At 36.8% G+C, this 24,038-nt stretch overlaps 4 protein-coding genes across 6 annotated transcripts; 3 read left to right on the plus strand and 1 right to left on the minus strand.

Moving 5' to 3' along the window:
• Positions 1–155: 155 nt before the first annotated feature.
• LOC106775520 (mitogen-activated protein kinase 15) lies at positions 156–9,389 on the plus strand. Its single transcript, XM_014662662.2, has 10 exons — positions 156–959; positions 1,831–2,239; positions 2,354–2,481; positions 2,580–2,639; positions 6,450–6,599; positions 6,687–6,842; positions 6,924–7,135; positions 7,766–7,867; positions 8,019–8,179; positions 8,564–9,389. Exons 1-10 carry the CDS (start codon positions 936–938, stop codon positions 8,851–8,853), a joined length of 1,692 nt encoding a protein of 563 aa, XP_014518148.1. The 5' UTR covers positions 156–935; the 3' UTR covers positions 8,854–9,389.
• Positions 9,390–9,524: 135 nt separating this feature from the next.
• Positions 9,525–12,728, plus strand: LOC106775521 (guanylate kinase 3, chloroplastic). Of its 2 annotated transcripts, none has more exons than XM_014662663.2 (2): positions 9,525–10,814; positions 12,388–12,728. In XM_014662663.2, the coding sequence occupies exon 1, from the start codon at positions 9,910–9,912 to the stop codon at positions 10,798–10,800; it is 891 nt and encodes a 296-aa protein (XP_014518149.1). In that variant the 5' UTR covers positions 9,525–9,909; the 3' UTR covers positions 10,801–10,814; positions 12,388–12,728. The 2 variants fall into 2 exon arrangements, with proteins under 2 accessions (XP_014518149.1, XP_014518150.1); XM_014662664.2 differs by having other exon boundaries at positions 12,456–12,728.
• Positions 12,729–16,287: 3,559 nt separating this feature from the next.
• Positions 16,288–19,396, plus strand: LOC106774425. 2 transcript variants are annotated; one of them, XM_022787098.1, is made up of 2 exons: positions 16,288–18,672; positions 18,785–19,396. In XM_022787098.1, exons 1-2 carry the CDS (start codon positions 16,630–16,632, stop codon positions 19,208–19,210), a joined length of 2,469 nt encoding a protein of 822 aa, XP_022642819.1. In that variant the 5' UTR covers positions 16,288–16,629; the 3' UTR covers positions 19,211–19,396. The 2 variants fall into 2 exon arrangements, with proteins under 2 accessions (XP_022642819.1, XP_014516904.1); XM_014661418.2 differs by having other exon boundaries at positions 16,290–18,693.
• A 101-nt stretch (positions 19,397–19,497) lies between these two features.
• On the minus strand, positions 19,498–23,066 carry LOC106774426 (elongation factor Tu, mitochondrial). Its single transcript, XM_014661419.2, has 12 exons — positions 22,781–23,066; positions 22,302–22,377; positions 22,104–22,196; positions 21,895–21,969; positions 21,516–21,620; positions 21,312–21,402; positions 20,990–21,195; positions 20,670–20,753; positions 20,511–20,576; positions 20,359–20,421; positions 19,801–20,041; positions 19,498–19,680 (listed from the first exon to the last, which is right to left on the minus strand). Exons 1-12 carry the CDS (start codon positions 22,945–22,947, stop codon positions 19,610–19,612), a joined length of 1,338 nt encoding a protein of 445 aa, XP_014516905.1. The 5' UTR covers positions 22,948–23,066; the 3' UTR covers positions 19,498–19,609.
• Between the last annotated feature and the right edge of the window lie 972 nt (positions 23,067–24,038).

The following is a 24,038-nucleotide window of genomic DNA, read 5'->3' on the forward strand; positions in this document are numbered from 1 at the left end:
CATAATATCTTATCCAATATCTTAGAAAAATTATGAAACAAATTACGAGAAAAGAAATTAGAAAAAGGGAGAAATTGAGTGGCGAAGACATACTCATACTTTTCTGCAATAATACTCTTCCTTTACAATCACACTCCTTTCCAAAATTATTATTATATTATTAAATTAAAATTGTTAGTATTATTTTTCTTCTATTCATCCCTCTTTCTGTCTTGCACTTTCCAAAGCTCTGCACCACAATCTTCTTCAACTTGAACTTGTAGTACGCGACTTGTTTGAGATCCAAAAGTTTGTGTACCTTTATTCACTCCAATTTCCATCACAATCTTCTCCTTCAATACCCCAATAACAAGAATCGTATTCTGCTAAGTTCCACCCTTTGTTCTACGCATCTATTTATTCATTCCCTTTGGCAGCGTTAGTGGTTATCGCCGTAGCAGATCTTCCAAGATTAGTTTTTTCCGCTGATTCTTAGCTTAACGCTTTCACACTCCAGCTTGATCTGCTTCCTTGGCCTTTTCAGCTACATTTCGACTCTTTCTCCAGTTGTTTTTAGCTTTGGGGGTTTCTTGTTCCCATTTTTTTTAATTCTAACAGAGTTGTGTTCCAGTACGTGTTCCTGTTTTTTAATCGCAGTTGCTGTATTCGCCGCTAAAACTTTCTGGGTCGGTTTTCTTGTTGAGTTCCATTCAACTTTGAAATGAAAGATTTTACTTTTACTTATTCCTTTCGATTTTCTCTTTCTTGGTTTGCATTTTGAACTCCCTCTTTTGATCTGGGGCGTTCTGGTGCCGCTGGGGTTGTCTCTTATTTTTCTGGGATTCTGAAGTGGAAGTGGGAGTTTGCGTGATCTGAATTTGAGTTGAGGTGAGGGGTTTGTTGGATGCACCTACTGGCTTAAATCATTTGTAGGGTTTTTATGCTTAGTTGCAGAGATGCATCCTGATCAGAGAAAAAAGGTAAAGTTGCTTAACTGATATGTATGTAGCTTAATTTGTGTTTTGTTGTTGATTTGTATTGTTCGGAGATAAATTGGGTAGGTACTGAGGGGAGTGGATGCCTTTTGTGTTGAGTTCTGCATCTCTAGTACATGGATGAAATTTGTATTCTCTATGATTCTAAAAATATGTTTTTTTAATACCATCTATCTAGCGTGGAGGTCTAAATCTTCCCTGGAACTACTTTTTGGTTTTTGGACATGAGAACCGTTCTTAGTTAAGAAGAAACAACGTGACTAGTAAATGTCTATATTTCTCTGCCATATGCCCAAGTCTGCAGTGTTTGTTTGTGAAAGGTCCTGCGGAAAGTTTTTCTTCATTTAAGATTTGGTTGTCTACTTTTTTGCTTTCTATGGTATCTGCAAACTATCGCAGTGGATTATTTTAGTCCCCACTTCTCCTCCTTTATGTTTCATTTCATTTTAATATTACAAAATCACTAACACTTACAGTTTTTATTTTATCTTCACAATTCAGCTTTTATCCCTATGAAATGTAATCGTACCTAGCAAATTCGGCTCTGGGATTTAAAACCTCCACGAAATACGTTTTTCTTCTCTTTGAAGTCTAATGTACACTGAGTACACACTCCTTGGCTTTTGTGCAAATTTATATTAACTATCTTGATATCCATCTTTAAAAACTTTGGAGCTACTTTTGTCCTCTGTCGTTCATGGCCCCGTCTGCAAATTTAAGACACTAATCTAGCAACTTGCGGGTGTAAAAATGTGGAACATAGTGTTGTCTTGTCTCCCTTCACTTAAAATATTGATGTAAAAATGTTGAGTCGGAGTTTGCTTGGTATAATAAATTGGTTTGTGTGTTTATGCAGTCATCCGTGGATGTGGACTTCTTTACAGAATATGGTGAGGGCAGCAGATACAGAATAGAGGAAGTAATTGGTAAAGGAAGCTATGGTGTTGTCTGCTCTGCATATGATACACACACTGGAGAAAAGGTTGCAATAAAGAAAATCAATGACATATTTGAGCATGTTTCTGATGCTACTCGCATTCTTCGTGAGATTAAGCTTCTTAGACTTTTACGCCATCCAGATATTGTGGAGATCAAGCATATTCTCTTACCTCCTTCTAGAAGGGAATTCAAAGATATATATGTTGTCTTTGAGCTCATGGAATCTGATCTGCATCAGGTCATCAAAGCTAATGATGATCTGACGCCAGAGCATTACCAGTTTTTCCTGTATCAGCTTCTTCGAGGCTTGAAGTATATACACACTGGTTAGTTAGGGACTCTTTGATAGATTGTTTGCTATAGCCTATATATTTTTTACTGTATAAACCTAGTTGATACAATCATTTCAGATAATTTAAATTTTTTTTATGAACTTGTAGCAAATGTGTTTCACCGTGATCTAAAGCCAAAGAACATTTTAGCAAATGCTGACTGCAAGCTAAAGATTTGTGACTTTGGACTTGCCAGAGTGGCTTTCAATGATACCCCCACTGCTATTTTCTGGACAGTATGGTTCTTTTTCCCTGCAACTAATAAACTAATACCTTCAATTGAACATAGCTGTCCTCAGTTCATTGCTTCTCAATTCTGTTTGTTTGCTTGCAGGATTATGTTGCAACAAGGTGGTATAGGGCTCCTGAGTTGTGCGGATCCTTTTTTTCCAAGGTGCAGTAAATGCTACGACTATTAGTTAGTATCGCTAGCTAGTCAATTTTATCAAATATTTAACTTTTTTATGTAGTGATTGTTGAGTTACTCAAAAACTTTTATTTTTCGTGATGAATGTGTCACATAGTGATAGAACACCCAATATTATAGAAAAGATCCAAGACAGGTTCTTGGATGATGTTATTATGAATTTTGCTACGCTGCTAGTGTGTGTCGCAGGGATACAACACCAGATATTCCAAACAGAAAGGTGTTTCGAGAGGACCTAAACTCTCCCAACCCTTTTCCTCCTAAACTCCAAAAACTGAAACTAACAACAGCCTACACACAGACTACTTATAATAGTCTGTTTTACAAGGTTACAACCGTAGGGGGGTTATAACTGCAACCTTTATTTATTTCTCCTAGTATAGAATTTGCTACTAAACCTATCAATACCCCACCCTTGAAGTTTCACCTTGTCCTCAAGGTGAAAGTCTGGAAATTCTGTGTTGATGACAGCTGCAGATTCCCAACTATATTCACTCTCGGGAAGTTGTTGCCATTTTGGTAAGGCTTCCATTTCACCAGCTGCATTCTTCTGGGTATCCAACAACTTTTCTGGAGTAACTTCCAGCATATATTCTTCAGATAGCATAGGAGGTAAAGGTTGAGGGGATGGTTCCGAACTCCTGGCTGGCTCGAGTAAAGACACATGAAAGATAGGGTGGATGTGATTGTGTTCTGGTAGGAGTAATTTGTAAGCAATCTTCCCAACTCGTTCTACCGCTTGATAAGGTCCATAATAGTGTGGGTGGACTTAATTTTTCATTTGGTTTTCGTGCTAAGGATTTAAATCTATAGGGTTGAATCCTTAAGAAAACCCAATCACTTTCATTATAAACCACAGCCCTCCTGTGTTTGTTGTCTTAAAGCTTATTATTCTCTTGGGCTTTGCACAAATTCTCTTTCAAATCTTTCAAAATCTCATCCCTTGCTGCCTGCATCTGATTAACACTTCCCACCTTGGATGGGATTGTTGTGCCTTTCAAAATGAGAGGAGGATCATATCCATATAAAGCCTTGAATGGTGTCATCTGGGAAGAGGCGCTGTAGTTGGTGTTGAACCAAAATTCAGCCCAAGGGAGCCTAGTGGGCCGCTGTTTTGGTTGAGTGCCTGTAATGCACCTTAAATTGGTCTCGAGACAGCAATTCACAACCTCCATTTGGCTTTCCGATTGTGGGTGATAAGCCTTGCTGTACTTCAGTTTAGTGTCTGCCTGTTTGAAAATCTCCTTCCTAAATTAGCTCAGGAAAATTCTCTGTCTGAAACAATGGATGAAGGAAATCCATGCAATCTGACAACATGACAACATCCTTTACAAAAAGCTGAGCCACCTCCATCATTGCTGAATAAGGATGAGATACCTCCATTTCTGAACAAGGATGAGATAAAGCAAGAAAATTAGCTTACTTCGTGAATCTGTCCACCACCACACAAATGGTGTCTTTTCCCCTTGCTCTTGGTAGACCTCCAATAAAATCCATGATCCATGGAGATGTCTGACCAGACTTGTGTTGGAATTGGGAGGGGTTGTAGTAACCTAGCAGGGGCCAAGGTCTCTGTTTTATTTCTCTGACAAACTTCACATTGCATAACACAAGTTTTATGTCTTTCCTCATGCCTTCCCAATATAAAAACCTGCGACTCGCGTAAGAGTACGAAAGTAGCCACTATGTCCTCCTATACGTGTTTCATGCAGCTCCTTAATAATTGTAGGAATTTTGGAAGAATTACTAGACAATACATATACCTTGGTAGTACAGTCTTCCTTTTCTAATCTCAAAAAGAGGATGGGCATTAGGGTCAACCAACAAATCTGTCATGATACCACTCAATTTGTTATCTTTTCTCACCTCTTCTTCCCAACCTTCCCATTTTTGGGATAGCAAAATAGAGATGTTGCTAAAATAAGCAAATCTGGACAATGTTCTCTCTGCCAGGTCTGTCGGATTTCAAAATCAAATCCAATCAATTTAGATGCCAATTTGAACTGCTCTTCTGTCAAAAGTTTCTGCTCAGTCAGAAATTTCAAACTTTTCTGATCTGTTACAATCATGAAATGTGCCCCCAACAAATAATGCTTCCATTTATGCACTGCCTGCACAACAACCATCAATTCCCTTTCATAAACTGATTTGTTTTGGGCTCTTCTGACAAGGCTTGACTCCAAAAGGCTAAGGGCCTACCATCTTGAGGAGAACTGCACCCAATCCCTTGATGCATCTGTCTCAACCACAAAGGGCTAAGAAAAATCTGCAATAGCCAAGGTTGGTAAATGTGGCACTGCCTCCTCTAAGATAGTAAAAGCTTGTTGAGCCTCCTCAGTCCATTGAAACGTATTCTTCCTCAATAGTTGTGTCAAAGGTTTGGAAATTTTTTCATAATCTTGCACAAATCGCCTATAGTAACCTGTGAGGCCCAAAACTCGTGTAAGGCAGTGGCATCTTTTGGATTTGGCCATTTCCATATGGCTTCTATCTTCTTAGGTTCAGCTGACACCCCTGCACCTGAAATCACATGGCCCAAACATTCAGTGGCATCTTGGGCAAAGCTGCACTTCTTTTTGTTAACCTTCTGATGCTCACGTCGCTGTTGTAAAACTTGGGCTAGATGCTGAAGGTGCAGCTCCAACAACGAACTGTAGATCAAAATGTCATCAAAGAACACATAGTATGCACTAAATAATTTTAAATTTTAACTGCACTAAATAATGTATGCACAACAACATTTTCCCCGAGTGGTCAGCTAATGGTGTCATAATCTTCTATCATGGTCATATCTATATAAACAAGCCATTGATCTTAATATCCTTCTTGATTCTTAATGGTTTCTATCAGGGTGGTACCTTACATCTGGCTTACTCTTCTTTCTAGGACATTTGCAGTCTTCTCCGGACCTAAATTACTTTAGGCGAGATTTTACCATCTTTCATTTGTGCTTCCTGAAAATTCTCTGTATCGCTCTCATTCCTATCCCTCTTGTATCTAATGTGCCCTCGATATTCTTATCCGTACAACATAATTACTTTCTTGATCACTTTTTACCTTCGAACATTCAGTTCCATACAACATTCTAAGTGTTATAGCTATGGTACAATTTCCCTCTTTGTTTGAGTTGTACCCTTTTGTAACACATAAAACTTGAAGCACTCTTCCGTTTTATCCGCCCTTTACGGTTTTTACATCCACGTGGTCTACTAAGGAATATGTGCTGCTCCAAAATTCCAATTCGTGTTGAGCATAATTAATTTGAAAACTAGAAAGGTAGGAAATAATGAAAAATTCCATAACATTCCTCCACATCAGAGTTGCCATTTGCATGAGTTTAGTCAAAGTACCCATTTTATCTTCTTGATATTGGGCTGTTCATCAACTATGGTTTAACAAGGTCTTTTGATGTCTTGTGGTTAACTCTCAACTGGTTTTCTTCTTTACTGTCGTTCTCTTGTTTTCACAAGGGTACTTGTGTTGAAGAACAATATTTTCACAAATAGTTGGGTCCTTTCTTTCTTGTACAGGACACTTTAGACCTCAAAAACCTGGTTCGGGGTCACTTTTTTAACTTTTACTTACATTATAAATTCTATTCTGGATAGTTCTAAGACTTAAATAGTAATCAGTATCATTGTTTGTTTCATATTCTAAAGTGTTAAGTTGATGTTTGTGAAATGAAAATGGATAATGTCTCCATCTGTCTGTCTTAATGTTTTATTGTCTGATGTTGGAGTTATTAAATAAATTTTATCATGAACTTTTGTTTTTCAGTATACACCGGCTATAGACATATGGAGCATTGGCTGCATATTTTCAGAACTTTTGACGGGAAAACCTCTTTTCCCTGGGAAAAATGTTGTTCATCAACTAGATCTTATGACTGATCTTCTTGGAACTCCATCTCCTGAAGCCATTGCTAGGGTCTGTTGTTTAGTTTTCCTTTTAGCATTTTTGTTATCTCTTTGCTCTGTTTAGTCACTTAATGCAACCTTGGTATTGTATTAATAGGTACGAAATGAGAAAGCTCGTAGATATTTGAGCAGCATGCGTAAGAAGAAGCCAGTTCCTTTCTCACAAAAGTTTCCAAATGCAGACCCCCTAGCTCTTCGTTTGTTAGAGAGAATGTTGGCATTTGAGCCTAAGGATCGGCCTACTGCTGAAGAGGTTAGATTTGGGTGTTTATTTATCTATGGATCACTTGCTGTGTTATATCTGGTTGATAGGGTTTTGTGTGTGTAATGTTAGGCTCTAGCGGATCCATACTTTAAAGGCTTGGCCAAGGTTGAGAGAGAACCATCTGCTCAGCCTGTTACCAAGATGGAATTTGAGTTTGAGAGACGCCGGATAACCAAGGAAGATGTCCGTGAGCTTATATACAAAGAGATTCTGGAGTACCATCCAAAGATGTTGAAGGAATTTCTAGAGGGAGCAGAACCAACAGGTTTCATGTATCCAAGGTATTGTCTAAATCTCTAACCAAATTTTGTTTTACACCTCATTAGCACTTCATGAACATAACATATTTGGATGTTGCTTTCACCTGATAATGTTGCTTAACAGTTCATAAAATTTTACCCTTATGGTTTACAATTTTCATTTTCACTGATTGAGGAGTCTATATTTTTTGCAGTATCTTGTACAGTTTAATGTAACTTCTATAGTGTTTACGAAGACTTGAGTTATGGCTAAAATAATCAATTTATTGAAGAAAGCCCAAAAGAAAATGCTATGGCAACCCATATATTATGAAAACAATCTCCATTATCTTTTTCTCATAATGTTTAAGCCATGTCTTTTTCGAGTTTCATGTTAATTTCATAGATATGAAAGTAACTACAATGTATGGATACTTGCTGTTCAGCATCTGCTAATTTTCTTTTTCTGAAATAAATTACTTGGGATGTTCTGATGAAATGTGATTTTGACTACGAATTGGTTATTTTTGGAATTGTAAATTTGTGATTTTCTTGCATATTTTATTTAGATTGATGTATTTTGGAATTGGCTGGTTTTGTTACTCTTATTTCTCTAAGGTTAGCTTTTGGTTTCTCCCCCTGATTTCTTTCCCTAAATTCTATTTCGGGTAGTGCTGTGGATCACTTCAAGAAGCAATTTGCATATCTTGAGGAGCATTACGGCAAGGGAGGAACTGTCGCTCCACCTGAGAGGCAACATGCATCTTTGCCCAGGTATTCTAATTTTCTGTAACTGTTTTGGAAATTGTTGCTTTCTTCTTTGGTCACATTATTTTATTATTTATATTGCCAAACTCCAAATAGAATACACCCTCTGTATCTGGTTCGGAATTGCCAAATCTACTGATTTGTTGCTGTCATGCAGGCCATGTGTGTTGTATTCAGACAACAAAATACATAATACGTCGGACGTTGCAGATGATTTGTCCAAATGTTCCATCAAAGAAGTTGAGAAACAACCAGTAGATAGGAGTAATGTTATCCCTATGTCCCGGCTTCCTTTACCAGCACCTCAAAATATTCAAGGTGTAATGATTGAGTTTTACATGCATTTTATCCCTTCTCTGTTTCCCTTACTTCCTATTTATTGGACACAGACATGACTGGTATTATCTGACAAGAGTATTGTGCCTTCATGATCCTTGTTTCATTTCAAGTCATCTTTCTTTTAACCAATAAGAGATTATATTTGCATCTTTGCACACATGTACTTCTTTCTTCTGCCACATAGTGGAAATTATTGTGTGAGCTGAAAGCTGAGGGATTTTAAAATTTTTTTGTTGATTTTTTTTTTTCTGTATATAGTTTTAAGGAATTGTAATGTAATTTTCATCCGATATTTGCTATGGATTTAGAGTACTATGATGTTATTCTCATCCAATGTACCCATTTGTGGCTCACTGTATGTAGGTGTGGCAGCAAGGCCCGGAAAGGTTGTTGGTTCAGTGATGAGATACAATAACTGTGGGGTAGCAGTGACGGCAGAAACTGAGCAGAGGAGGATGGTTAGGAATCCATCTGTTTCAGCTCAGTTCGCAGCGTCGAACTGCTCATATCCTAGGAGAAACCCAGGCTATAAAAGTGAGAGGGGGGCAGAGGATGATGGGATCGAAGGTTCAAATGGACTGCAGCCAAAGCCTCAATACATGGCAAGAAAAGTGGCTGCTGCTCCAGGTGGACCTGGTGGTCAATGGTATTGATATTGAATTATATTGAATGTGTGGCCAACTAGAGCCTTGTATTGTGCCATGAAGCTCTGATAGATACTGAGGTTCATGTGGTACACCTAATGTTGATCATCAGAACTGAAATTTCACATAGCATCAGACAAAGGGGAGAGCTAAAGGGGCTCAATTCCCAGTGTTGAAGTACCTAGAGGATGATTTCTAATTCAATCAAATGCATCGTCAATTAAAGGGTTCGCATGGTCCAATTGATGATTTTATTGCACTCTAATGTGTTAATAACAGAGTACACGAAAGATCTGAAAGCCATGAACTTGAAGACAGACCGGTTGCTTCATTGCAGAACTGTAGTTGTTATTATACCCGTTTTACTTGGGTACCATTACCAAGATAATGTATTTTATTTTTTAAACAAAGACATATAGCCAAAGTCACACTCTCTTGTCTCTTTCTCTATAGCACGTCTTTGCTGTTAGGAACTTGATTTGATGTTTAACAAAAGAAACTAGTGTTGGGCCCCTATGAAATTTTAACTCCTAAATTTACACCTATGCTTGCTGAATTCCACGTGTTCAATCTGATATTTCCCTGCAAGTCTTTTCCTCGGCCAGTGGAATCATATCTTATTATGGACAAACATGTGCGCACACTTGTATGCCTATATAAAGAAAACAACTAAGTTATCCAAGAGATAAGAAAACGGTTTCTTTGCAGGCCAGGCCCTGTTTGGAGGATGGAGGGTTTCCTCTGCCATTCATTACATCTTTCTCGACCAAACTATTCGCCAAGAGGTCCCAAACCAATACTAAGAAACAATAAAACAAGTTTTCATTTTTCTCGTTTCCCAGAGCAAGGAAAGATATTTTTGACAAATAGAAAAAAAAATCATAGTTTGACGAGTTCAAAGGCATTTTTCTATCCTCATCAAATCAACAACAAAAATTGGTGAGTAAACCGAAATACCAGTTGTGTGTATAAATATGAGAAGAGTGAGTATAAGCACTAAGCTGTAGAAAGAAAGTAGTATGTATAGTTGTGAGTAAATTAACGACCTCGTCAATCTGATATGTGATGTGGATGAGCAGTGGTATTTACAGCGAGTGCTCGATGCTCCGCAGGCTCGTGTGGACAACTGTTCCTCGTCTTCCAATAATCTCACCAAAACCAAAACCTCACATTCTCAACTCCCTCACCCAAAAACCCCTTTCCAACGCCATCAAATCCTTCTCTTCTTCCAAAATGGGGGACGCTCGCAGACCCTTATCCATTCCCATCCCCCCCTTGGAAAAAGCCGAACGCGCCGATCTCCTCCGCGCTCTGGAAGCTTCCCTAGGCTCCCCCTTCAGCTCCGACCCTCTCTCTCCCAATCCCAACCCTCTCATCATCGTCATCAGCGGCCCCAGCGGCGTCGGCAAAGATACCCTTATCGCGCGCCTCCGCGAGGCCCGCCGCGGCCTCCACTTCGTCGTCACCGCCACATCGCGCCCTCGCCGCCCCACCGAAGTCGACGGCAAGGACTACCTCTTCGTCTCGAAGGAGGAGTTTCTCGGGATGGTGGAGCGGGAGGAGCTGCTCGAGTACGCCCTCGTCTACGGGGACTACAAGGGCGTCCCCAAGCAGCAGATTCGAGAATGCCTTGCCAAGGGCTGCGACGTCGTTCTTAGGGTCGATATTCAGGGCGCCGCCACGCTGAGGAAGGCGCTCGGGAAGTCGGCGGTGTTTGTGTTCGTAGCGGCGGAGAGCGAGATGGCCCTGGTGGAGAGACTGGTGGACCGGAAGACGGAGACGGCAGAGTCGCTGCTGGTGAGGATCGGCACCGCGAGAGAGGAGATGAAGCATTTGAAGAATTTTGATTATGTTGTGGTGAATGCGAAGGGGAAGCTGGAGAATGCAGTGAAGTTGATGGAGTCTATTATTGATGCCGAGAAAGCTAGGGTTTCGCAACGGACTCCTCTCATATAACGGACACTCACATGGTATACAATTGAAGACTATTTTTTTTTTTCGCAGTGGTGTATCATGGGATTTGATTTTTTTAGCACTTAGGTAGAGGGCTGAGGGTAAATGAACTAGAAAGAATCTCTCTGAAACATTTTCTTTTACTGATTTCATAAATTGTTCATTGTGGAAGGGATTGAATTGGTCATTGGTGTTTTTGAGGGAACGACTGTTCCCTTTCTGCAACCTCAAACCTGGAATGTTCATTCTTTCAGAAATTGGTTTGGACTTAAACTAAAAGATGCATTAACATGTCAACATTGATTCTACTATGCAGTTTGTGCTCAGAACTGAATAATAATATATGACAGTTTTTAAGCAAAATGGTACACGGCTGCCGGAGGAAGGATATGTTGTGTATACGAAGAACTTTAACCGTAAACTAAGTAATAGGATGTATTATATATGCAATATTTATTATGTTCTGAGTTCTCAACAGAACTCCTAGAAATATCGCTGGTAAGCAAAACATCTTAAGAGGGAACATAATTTGAAGATATGAAGTAGCTGGTTCTTCATTTAGTAGCAACAATACATACAATTAGTATAGAAATTCAGTGTTTTGCATGGAGTAACATGAACTTGATTGATATTACCAGCTCATTAAGACGTTTAATCGAGATGGGCCCAAAGGTATTTTGAAATTTGGAAAAGCAAAAGGTGTTTGAGTGCTATCAGCTCATGGTAATGCATTGGTATATTTGCTCATGCCTCTTGAACAAGAGTTAAGTTAGATAGTTGATACTTGCCAGACTTTGGTTAAAATTGGGTGCTTGCTATATTTCACTAAGATTGGATTGTTATAAGCCGCACACAAGTTTGTGAATGGTGGTCACTTCAAATATCAGAAACACATTTTGCACATTGAAATTTTGGAATTATGAATGCAAAGTTGAGACTGTCCCAGTTCGAGTTTGAGATTCATTGTATTATAAAGATGCATTTTTTACATGATGAGTTTGTTTTTGTTGGATATGCTCTATGCTCTATCTTGATCACAAGTAACAGTATTTGCTATTCATTTACTTAACAAGTCAGAAGTTTTCCGTAATTTTTTATTGATGGATTGATATCAACTGTGATCTCATATGCCGTGTGGCAGTAGTTTGCAACTGTGTTGTAAAGGTCTTGAATTCTTAATCATCAATATTTCATGAATTTCTATTTCCTTTTAGTTTTTTTTTTTGGCTAACACAAGTGACTTTAAGTTCATGTTTCTGGTACTTGTAACGAGGAAAACACCAATACTTTGAAATAATCTGGGCCAGTATTCATGTTGAACATTTAACAGGTGTTTCAAACTCCAAGTTTCGTGTTACAGTTTTCCTGTTCAATTCTATATTTTGAACTTCTATACTAATATAAATGGGATTACAATAATAGTTGACAAGTGAGTTTCTTTTAAATTATAATTTATACTATTTTATTGTTGTCTTTTAGTTGTAATTGTCCTGTAATTTTAAGAATTACCGTAGTATTATTATATGTTGTGTGCTTTCAAACTTTCAAGCTCCAAGCACGTATTGTTATTATTGCCTTTTTTCCCTGTAGAATTTATGACGGAAGATAACGTGGGGATGATAGCAAAATTTTAATATTTGAGCTCGGTTTATTGCCAGTGGCGAGCTTGGTGTTCTTTCCTACAACTGGTGTGATGAAGAGAAGTGGATAATGCTGGTGGTGATTCTTTCAATACTGCCATAGATGAAGTACAAATGGTTAGTAGAACTTTTAATTGCAATGCCTAATATCATTGATTTATTTTATTTTATTCAGTGACATAGCTATGTAGGAAGCAAATTGAATGTAGTGGATGAAACAGTGAATTGCACTATACCTTGACACAACATGTAAACCTTCTTATGAAGAAGTGATTCAAAAAGCTTATCACATCCTGTCTTTGTGCATATACTATCTTCCACTTCCTCTCCTTTTTCTCTCATTCCTTTTATTCTTGTTTAAACCCTAATATTTTAGGTTTGCGTTTTTAAAAGATGAGAATGAGTGAATTGCTATACTTGTTCTAAATCATGCAATAAAGCTGGGAAATTAGATGGGCTCCTATTTGCTTCTTTTCTGTCTATTTACAGCTGGATTTGTGCGCAATGATTGTTTAAATGATTTTTTTCTATGAATTTCTCTAAGTTAATATTAAATTATACACGCGTAAAGTTATGATTTTCAAGAAATTAATATTGAATAGTTTCTACGAACTGTTATATGCATAAATTAATTTTAATTTGAATAAAAGCTATGTCATTTCTTCTCTTCATGTTCTTTTTAAAATATTTAATCAAGCATATCTCTAGCATCNCAGGTCACTTTGGTTATTACCTCTTGAATTTTATATATAACCAGTGTAACACTTCAAACATTTTCTTGGTTTATCACATTGCATCCATTAGTTAAGTCATATATGATATGGCTGAAAGATCCAATCCATTTTTTTGCCTTTACTGACACAGATTGGATGTGATGTCTCTATATTTTTAATTTATTAACTATGGGAAGTTTAGCATTTTGTCAAAAGTTTAAATGCCCAAAATCTCTTATCATTTTTGTACTAAAAGATAGTTGCTATTTTTATTACTTTTTTTCTCACACTTTTTACATTATATTAAGAAGTTTCTGCCGTGGAAGTGACGTCTAAATATTATATTGAGTAGCAGAAGATGAATGTAGATACAATTTGTTCTCGTTTAATTTAAAACATAAGTGCAAATTCAAACTAAACGTCTAAAATTTTAAATTCCTGTGTCTTATCGATAATTTAAAATTACATGTAAAAGTTAATAAAATTACCGTAAATAATAAGTTTTTGATCAGGCAAAGCTAAAATATCTTTTGTCATTCAGCTAGTTTAACAAATGTTCGCCAGGCTTTTTGGCAAGATAAATTAGAATCATGCAAAAACCTAATACGTAAGCATAATGATTAAATTAACACACATAATATGATTAAAACTAAAAAAAAAAGTAGTGGTATAATATCGTTAATTAATTCTATCTTCATTAAAAATAATAATTGGTAGCATAGTATTAGAAGTGAATTTTTAAGTCTAATTTAATTTCACAAAATCGTCCACATAAATTTTAGTTATGATTATGATATCATATTAGAAATAAATTTTAAGTCTAATTCAATTTTTGCAAAACCAGTTTGTAAGATGGGATTTGCATCTCATTTATATATATATATATATTATAAATTGTATTTTATTTTTAGTCGATGTAAGACTTTTAACACTAAAAAAAAGGATGAAAAAGAAAAAGAAATCTGAATTGGCTTAAGCTTGTAGTTGAAGGATGACATAACGCAGATCCGTTTTACGTGTACGCGTAAAATAAAGGCAATATTTTCTCCAAGCAAAAATGCGTGGCCAGGGTTACTTTAAGAAACCAAATAATATACATTTCATTCTTCTAAATTTCTAAGGTCCTTATTTCTTTGCCCTCCCTTTTTTCTGTTTCACTTTCTTCTATTTTCTCCCTTTTTCCTACGCTTTCTGGGACCCATAAACCAAAACCAAAGAGCACTTCACCAAAACCTTAATTTCCTTTCATCCGAATACTTTTTGTTTATGTAAATTAAAAACGTTAAGTTTCATATGGGATAAAATAAAAAATTAAAGCATTATATAAAGCGAAAAATCCATTAAATCATTATTTTAAGATTTTTAATAAAAAATAATTATTTTAAGATTTTTAGTAAAGAATAATGCCAATTCTTTACATGATTGACATATATTATAAAAAATGTAAAAAAATTGTTTTAAAGTATATCTCTTAGTTATTCAAGTAGTTCTAGACTTAAATGTTACTTTATTGGATGAAAATTGTGCAACCAAATTTACACATTCTGATATTCTGTTATAGTTTTAGTTTAGCTCTAATTTTATTTTCAAAGACAACTCATAATATAGTATGAATGTCTGACATTATGTGATCAGAGAAAAAAAGATATATCAACAATACACAGTTAATGGTTATGGAGATTCCAAGTTGATTAAAGATGAAGTTAAATAATGATATATAATTAAGATGCAAATATCATTTCGGAAACTATTGTGATATTAAATTATACATTGATTCATATATAGTAAGATGGTTTCAGAAACATATAAAAAAATTCTATGTGAAGAATGCTTGAGGCTGATTCTTAACAAATATTTGGATTTTGTTTATTGTAGAGATGTATAGCACGCATGAGCAACGTAACTAGCCATAAGCTACGGCTTTACGAAGTAACTCGTTTTCAATGAAAAATTGTGCTGTGCTAATGGTTTATCCGTGCACTCCAGCAACAAACCACACAGACACTTTTCCCCTGTCGTATACCTTTTATTTACAAAAACTAATGATAAACAAACTCAATTTTGCTGTTCCTTTTCATTCACATAGGCCAACCCAGTTTATTATAAGTTTGAATAGGAAAAAATTCAGTTTTTTTTTTCTTAAATGTGGATTAAATTCAACTTAGTTTATCTCATCAGTGAGTTAAATAGATTTTAATCAGTTTGAAAATAAATTGATTCATAAAAACTAATGATAAATTGAAATAGAGGGGAATTAAGTACACCAAAATTAATGTCTAATTGTAATTATTTAGTAATGTTAACCACAAGTTGAACATAAAAACTAATGATAAATTAAAATAACAATAACATCTCACTTTGTGTTCAACAAAAACATTTTTAGATAAAATTATGCTGCCAAACCACAACTTGTATTTTTTTATTTTAGCTTTTACTTAGTCGACCAATACTTTTCCATTGACAATTCATGAATGGTTGGATTTTAATTAACTTGTTAATTGTAGAAATGCACTTTGTTAGGCTACTCTTAATATATTTTGACTAAAGGAAATATTTAGTAAAAATATTTTATTATTATTTTTAAATAATTTTTTTTTTGTCAAATCATCAAATAGGGATCTATTTGAAGAAATAAAAAACTACCCACGTATGAACCTATTTCGTTTTGCATGATCGACTTTGAGAAAAAATAGATATTTTCTGTTAAATATTTTAAATATATTGTATACAGAGTAATGTTATATTTTGGTGAAAATCTTTAATGAATAACTCTTATTATTTAAGACTTTGAAAATAATATTTGTAGTAAATGTTTGACTCACATTTGCTCCTGTGAATGGTCCAAACTCCATGAAATCAGGAACACACAGAAAAAATATGACAAAATTTGTATTTAGTAGATTTCATTCTTTTGTTTTGTAACAGCGACACGAATCTAATCAATGATTGCGACGGAAATCAAACTAGTACCAGGTTATTCATACATGGTTTTCGTGCTGTTCAATTTTGGCAGTGAACAGTGGCAGAAGTGGTGTTTCTGTGGCTGTCGAAAGTAAAAAAGAAAGACGAAGGCAGTTAAGAAGAAAGGGGTTGACTTGTTACTCGTTTTGAATGAAAAGGGTGTGAATGTTTGAAGCTGCTGTACTACGTACTCCCTTCAGATTGTCACTTACAAGAAACTCTCTAGAAAGAGAAAACAATGCAAGCTTTGCAAGAGATAGAGAAACAAGTTAACCCTTCTTCACGTTACCAAGATTGCTACCAAAGCATAACCAACACCATCTTCAAAATAGACCAAAATAGAGAGAGATTGACGTCACTCTTTCCCCAACAAGCCTCATTGTAAACGTGCCCTCTAAGCTCTTCATTCTCCTTCATTCCATTCCTATATAAAACCCTCTCACCCTTCACCCTTCACCCTTCATAGACACAACAAACTCAGAAACATTCACTTCAAAGTTGTAACATACCATACTTTCATGGATCATAGGCTTTCTGTGAAGACAGAGGGAGAGGGGAGTGTTTGTGTGAAAGTTGCTGAACTCCGAAGGCTAAGCGAGACAAGCAAAACCATCACAATGTTTGAGCCTCGTGGACTCGGCAGCATTGAGAAGAGAGACAGCGATGCAGACAACTCTTTTTCTTCCACCACGGTTCGAGCACCGGAAAAGAAGCTGACACTCTTTGCACTTCGTCTTGCAGTGCTTGAAAAAGCAGCCTCTAGTCTTGGAACTCTTGGTTTCATTTGGGCAACCGTTGTTCTTCTTGGCGGTTTTGCCATCACCTTGGACAAAACCGATTTCTGGTTCATCACCATCATACTGTTGATTGAGGGGACACGGATTTTCAGCAGGAGCCACGAGCTTGAGTGGCAGCACCAAGCAACGTGGTCTATAACTGATGCTGGGATCAATAGTTTCAGGATGCTCAAGTCCAGTCCAAACCTGCTTCTTCAAGGTGTGAAAAGCCTTTTCAAGCCAATTGTAATGAAGAGGCAAAGGAGAGACATGGTGGAGGCTAATGTGACCCCCAGGTATAGGGATGGTACCTTTAACATAAGGACACCAACTCGCACGTGGATTAGTTCAGATGTTCCACTTCTACCATGTGCTAGATGGTTTTTCCTTTCAAGGCACATAAGCAAGCTTTTATATTGGCTTCAGCTTTTCTCTGCCACGGCTTGTGTCGTTCTTTCGTCGATGAAGCTCATCAAGCGTAATTATGGGGAGGTTGCCAAGGGAGACACTGACAGGAGGAACCGGGAGTCTGCTCTGAACATATTTTATGCCTTGGCTTTGGCTGAGGCTTTGTTGTTCTTGATGGAGAAAACTTACTGGGAATGGAAGATCAGTTACTGCAAACTGTTGGATGAGGTTAACAGAGAGTGTGAATTGGGGCCATCAGGGATGGTGTCAATTAGAAGGTTCTTTTATGATGCCTATTCGAGGTGTGTCAATGGAAGCATATTTGATGGGTTGCAAATGGACATTGTTTGCTTTGCCATGGATCTCTTGGCCTCAAACTCGCCTGATGAGCAGCTCATCGGAGCAAGGATTCTTCGCCAATTCGCGCTCAGCGAACGGTTTTCAGATGATACACTTCAGAAGCTTGGAATTTCCATATCTGTGGTGGAGAGGCTAGTTGAGATGCTGAATTGGACAGACCACAGGGAGGAAGAACTTAGGCTCTCAGCTGCAGAGATTTTGTCAGCACTAGCTGGCAAGAAGCAGAACTCTCTGCGCATAGCTGGGATACCTGGCGCTATGGAATCGATTTCTTCTCTTCTCCAAACTAACAGGAACTGCATACCTGCAGCTGATGAAATTGGAGAAAAGAAACTCGTATTTGATCATCCAAATTATGGCTACTGGACATTTAACCATTTGGGGCTCCTAATTCTGAAGAAACTTGCCCGTGATCATGACAACTGTGGAAAGATTGGAAACACTAGAGGCCTGCTCCCAAAGATCATAGACTTCACACATGCTGAAGAAAGGTTGCTGAAGAATGAGAATGTTACGCCATCTCAGATTCTGACTGTGAAGAGATCACTGCAGCTGGTGAAGATGCTGGCTAGCACAACGGGCACCAACGGGAAACATCTTCGAAGGGAGATTTCGGAGATAGTTTTCACAATAAGCAACATCAGAGATATTTTGATGCACGGAGAGAAACACCCCTTGCTACAGAAACTGAGCATAGAAATTTTAACCAGTCTGGCATTGGAAGAGGAGGCAAGAGAAAGGATTGGAGGCACAGGTGGAGTACTTAAAGAATTGTTCAACATATTTTTCAAAGATTGCATTGCTGAAGATCAGAAAGATGTAACCACTGTTGCTGGGGAGGCCCTAGCAATGCTAGCATTGGAAAGCAAGAGCAATTGTCATAGGATTTCCAAGTTAAAAGTAATGGAAAGGCTGATAGAAGCATTGAGCGTTCCAATGCTTCGTGTTAATGCTGCTAGGATTCTAAGAAATTTATGCAACTACAGTGGATCAGAATGCTTCAAACAGTTAAAGGAGGTAACAGCTGCAGCACCCACAGTAAGCATTCCTCTACCGTCATAATTTTTGGCTAGTAACATGTGAAATGTATGCTTCAAACTTAACTTTTAACTATTGCACAACCTTGCAGATACTTCAGGCAATCATGTCACAAGAAAACAAGCTTCAAGAAGTGATGATTGGACTGGCAGCAAGTGTTTTCACATTCATGGATTCTTCTGAATCAAGCGCTGTATTTGAAGAATCTCGAATCACTGAGACTGAACTAGCAAATAAACTAATCCAGATTCTCAAGAAACACCGATATCCTCCAACTAAGGTCCCAAGGATAAGGAGGTTTGTGATAGAGCTAGCAATTTGGATGATGAAAGAGAGAGAAGAAAACATTCACACTTTCAAGGGTTTGGGGATGGAGGAGGTGCTGGAGAGTGTCTTGGAGACCACTTCAGAGCTTGAAAGCTTTAATGTTTTCTCTGGTACTGTTGGCCTGAACAGGCACAATCTAACAATTCACTCACTGGTTGAGACAGCATTGAAGTTGATGGAAGATAGGTGAAACAATCACTTTAATGGTATACTATATACCTGTACGTGTGTGTGGAAACTAGTAAATCTCTAGGAAGACTACCTTGTCTGGTGGGTCTGGAAATAGAGCCTGACTAATGATTTATTCATTATTTGTTTTTTCAGATTCAATGTTACCATTTGAATAAAATAATCCATATGTCCCTTTAAGGTTGAATTCCTCCCTTCCTGCATTGAAATTGAACAAAAAAATTCCATATAATCTTGAGTTTTTCTTCATTAGGCTAGACTGATGAAACTGAATCACCGCATCAACCACAAAAAAACAGTCACATCATAAAATCCTCCTAGAAGGCTGCTTAGTCCCTATTCATCACTTATTTACAAATTACATGCAAAAAAGAAATGCTGTAGAATTTAGACCAACATCCTAGGAAATCACTTTGGAGACAACTCCTGCACCAACTGTTCTGCCTCCCTCTCTTAAAGCAAATCTTTGTCCTGTTTATAAAGAAAGTGACTACTGTCAGAACATCATAATGCTGGATGTAATATGAATAACTGAGATCCTGTAGATAATATGCAGCATCTTTATGATCTATAATCAAGGACTCTACCAACCTGTTTCAAGAGGAACAGGTGACATCAGCTCAAAAGTTGCAGCCACATTATCACCAGGCATAACCATCTTAACATTTTCTGGTAATTCCACCTTTCCAGTAATGTCTGCAGTCCTCAGGTAAAACTGAGGCTTATAGTTAGAGAAAAAAGCTGTATGACGGCCACCTTCATCTTTCGAGAGCACATAAATCTCGGCTTCAAACTTCTTATACGTTTTCAAAGAACCAGGCTTGGTCACGACCTGCAATTTCACCAACAGAAAGTTTAGACACAGAAAAACAAAACAAATTCATTCATTTTCGTAAAATGAATAACCCTCGTAAAACTTGATCAAATAGTGGTTGCAGTTTCTCACATCATACCTCTTTCTATTCCAGAACTTGTCTTACTTGCAATATTTGAGTGTTATTAATCACCAATTAAGTGAGAAAACTCACCTTTTCAAATCAAGAGTGAGACCATTACCAGATTTTCACTACCATATGAAGTTTTAATCAATGCTGAACATAAATTTGATACGTTAAATATTAGTTTACACCTTGAGTTAGTCCCACTTACCATTCCTCGCTGAACATCATCGCGCTTCAGACCACGAAGAAGAAGTCCCACATTATCACCTGCCTAGAAATGGAAACACAACTAATTATCCATCCATTCAAATTCAGATGAAAGGAAGGAAGAAGAAGGAAGGGTTCTATGATTTTACTTACTTCCCCTCGATCCAAAATTTTCTTGAACATTTCCACACCAGTTACAGTAGTCTTCAAAGGTCCACTCTGTAAACAGACAGAGAAATACAAAATCATATAAAATAAAGAAAAACACTCATTAACATGACATTATAATACATATTTGACTTCAATGAGTACCTGTGTTAGTCCCAATACTTCAACCTCCTCTCCCACTTTGATGGTGCCTTGTTCAACACGACCCGTCACAACAGTTCCTCGCCCCTTCGCATAAACAAAACATGTGGGTGGAACATATCAGGCAGTTGACAACATTTGCTAAGTACATATAAACGAGCAGACAGAACGCATACGTTAGAGGTTAAAGAAATTCCATTTACTTCATTATCATACTAAGGAAAGCGTTTGAACTGAAATACTATAACTCCTAGACAAAAAAATTAAGTACAAAGACTACTTATTATGTTTTGTTTCACAACAGTTGTGATCTTTTTGCTTACCTGAATTGAGAAAACGTCTTCTATAGGCATTAAGAAAGGCTTGTCAAGTTTCCTTACAGGATTAGAAATGTATTCATCCACAGCATCCATTAGTTTTAAGATAGCATGCTTTCCAAGTTCTTCATTTGTCCCCTGTAGAGCAGAGAGGGCAGAACCTCGCACAATTGGAATTTCATCCCCAGGAAATTTGTAGAAATTAAGAAGTTCTGCAAAAATGTTTGGTTTGCCAATGGATGCACATCCATTTAGTAGAAAATATATGATCATTAGTACATTAAATTTTCTTTCCATTCAAATAAAACGATAAGCTGATACTTCGTACCACGAAGCTCCAGTTCCACAAGTTCAAGCAACTCTGGATCATCAACAGCATCAACCTTATTTAGAAAGCAGACCAATGCTGGCACACCAACCTGACACAGGAAACAAGAAAAATACCCATGCATGTTATGGTATTTTGGTTTTGTAATTTAGTTAGATTTTATAAAAACTGAGTTTTACTTTTGCATGTTGACAAAATAACAACCTGCCGAGCAAGCAGTATATGTTCTTTTGTTTGAGGCATTGGCCCATCTGGTGCAGAAACCACAAGAATTCCACCATCCATTTGTGCAGCTCCAGTTATCATGTTCTGCGATTTCAACAAATAAATTAATTGAAGATGGAGTCCATGCGGATTATAGGACATACACAAGAGAATCAAATAATCAATCATGCACAGATAAGATCAGACATTCTTCAGAGTAAGGAAAATTATGTTCATTCAATTCAATATTGAAGGAAAAAAGCATTAGGATCATAATTCATACCCGAGAAAATTGGCCCATATGAATAAAAAAAACAATAATCCGTTTGTTCAAGTAGATACTTTAACCAAGTCTGATCAAATTTCCTACTAACGTTACCTTAACATAATCTGCATGTCCTGGGCAATCAACATGGGCATAGTGCCGCTTTGCTGTCTCATATTCTACATGAGCCTGCAAGATCGTCATGATAAGAGGCCCAAGAGAAGCTTACAAAATTTTCTTCATAAAGCATTCTAGTTATTTATCATTCACAATATGCATAATTTGAAAATGGACTTCCAAAAAAACAGTGATCTATCTCTCACAGTAGCAATAGTAATTCCTCTCTTCTTCTCCTCGGGAGCCTTGTCTATTTCCTCGAAGGCAACGGCCTTGGCTTTACCTTCTTCAGCTAGCACCTTCAAGTTTCACAAAAGCACAAAAAATGTTCATCCCCTAAAGAAAATAAAAGGCGGAATTCCTCTGCACTGTTTAAGTATGAAGACAAAGAAATCAACCCAAACCTTGGTTATTGCAGCAGTTAGTGTAGTTTTCCCATGATCAACGTGCCCTATTGTGCCAATGTTAAGATGGGGCTTTCTGCAAAGACAAACAATAGAAAAGAAACACACTTTAATCAACCCTCAAAACAATGGCATGCAAAGGTTCTTTTTTTATGTGGGTATTCAATAGATGTCTATATCTGCTATCTGTATTTCCATATCCATAATACCCACTGCCTCCAAAAGGATTGGTTGAAAAAGAATACATACATATATAATGAAGACTATATAAAAAAAAATATTGAAACGGGTTATTTTGGCGATCCGAGGCCAATATTTTGCATATATACGTAGATGAATCACCACATGCAAGGTAAAGTATTATCATATTAGGTAAGAAACACCCATAACAAATATAAATCGCTTTGGCCACCACCAAAAGAAACATTCAAAAGAATCTTCAACAAAGAAAAATATTGTTGTCCCTAGAAAGGTCTTACGTTCGAGTGAAGGTGGCCATGGATCTTCGTAAAGAAACAAGATCCAACGTAGATGCATGGTGGTTTTGGGATATGGTGCCACAAGAGAATGAATGAAAAGCATTTGTGAAATGCAAAGAGGAAAGAAGACGCTTAGAATATAGGTTTCTGATAGCAACAGAAGCCATAGGGATGAATTATAGTAAAGGAGAGGAAGAAGAGAACGTGACGAGTGAAGTTTGAATATTACTTTCTTTGTTATTGTCTACTTTTGTTATTTATAACAAACACGTTGCAACAGAATCCATAAAGATCTTATCATACAAGCTAGTTCAGTCAGAGTACTAATAAAGTAATAATATAATAATTAAATAATATTAAAATACAATGATATTAGAAAAAACACGTTAACATATATATCATTATGTTTAAATGTCAACCATATATAAGATAGTTTTTAAAATAATAAAATTCTTAAACAATGTATAAATTTTTCATTTTCATTTAAAAAAAATAAAAATAATTATATTAAAGAATTATCGTAAATTATGCTTTAAAAAATTAGTCAACTAGTAATTTTTGACCAATTTTATTTTCTTCAATATTTAAATCAATCTTATTAATTTTTACCATTTTCTTGTTTAACCGCCAGGGCCAAGTTTTGCAAAAATGACAAAAACTCACTTACACACTCAACTTTTTTTTTTTTTTAGAATTAAAGGAGAAAAGTATGTCACAACTTTAAAATAGAATAGGTGATCCACTAAGTTAAGGTCATGTTTGAATGTGACTAAACAGCCACCTGCATGTTTATATGGCTACTAAATTTATTCAATCACAAGTCGACTTACTTGGTAGCAAGCTAGCTTATTTGGTTATAAGTTAGTTTGTCTAGTTACAAGTTAATTTTTATTTATTCAGTCACAAACGGATTATTATATGTAATCATAAGCCAATTTCTACCTATTCAGTCACAAGCTAATTGTTACGTGTATAGTTGTAAATCAACATCTACTTATGTATCTAGTTATAAGTCGACCTCTTCATACTTGCCCAACTACAAACTTATTTCTACTTGTTTGATCACAAGTTGCTCTCTATATGCCCGGTCATAAAATGACATCTACTTACCCGTCACAAGTCAGCTTCTGCATGTTCGGTCACAATTCAATCTCTGCATGCTCGACCACAAGTTGACCTCTACATGCTCGACTACAAGTCGACCTCTACATGCTTTACCATAAGTTGGTCTTTACATGCTCGGTCACAAGCCAACCTG

Source organism: Vigna radiata, chromosome 10, assembly GCF_000741045.1.
Source record: "Vigna radiata var. radiata cultivar VC1973A chromosome 10, Vradiata_ver6, whole genome shotgun sequence".
NCBI classification, from domain to species: Eukaryota; Viridiplantae; Streptophyta; class Magnoliopsida; order Fabales; family Fabaceae; genus Vigna; species Vigna radiata.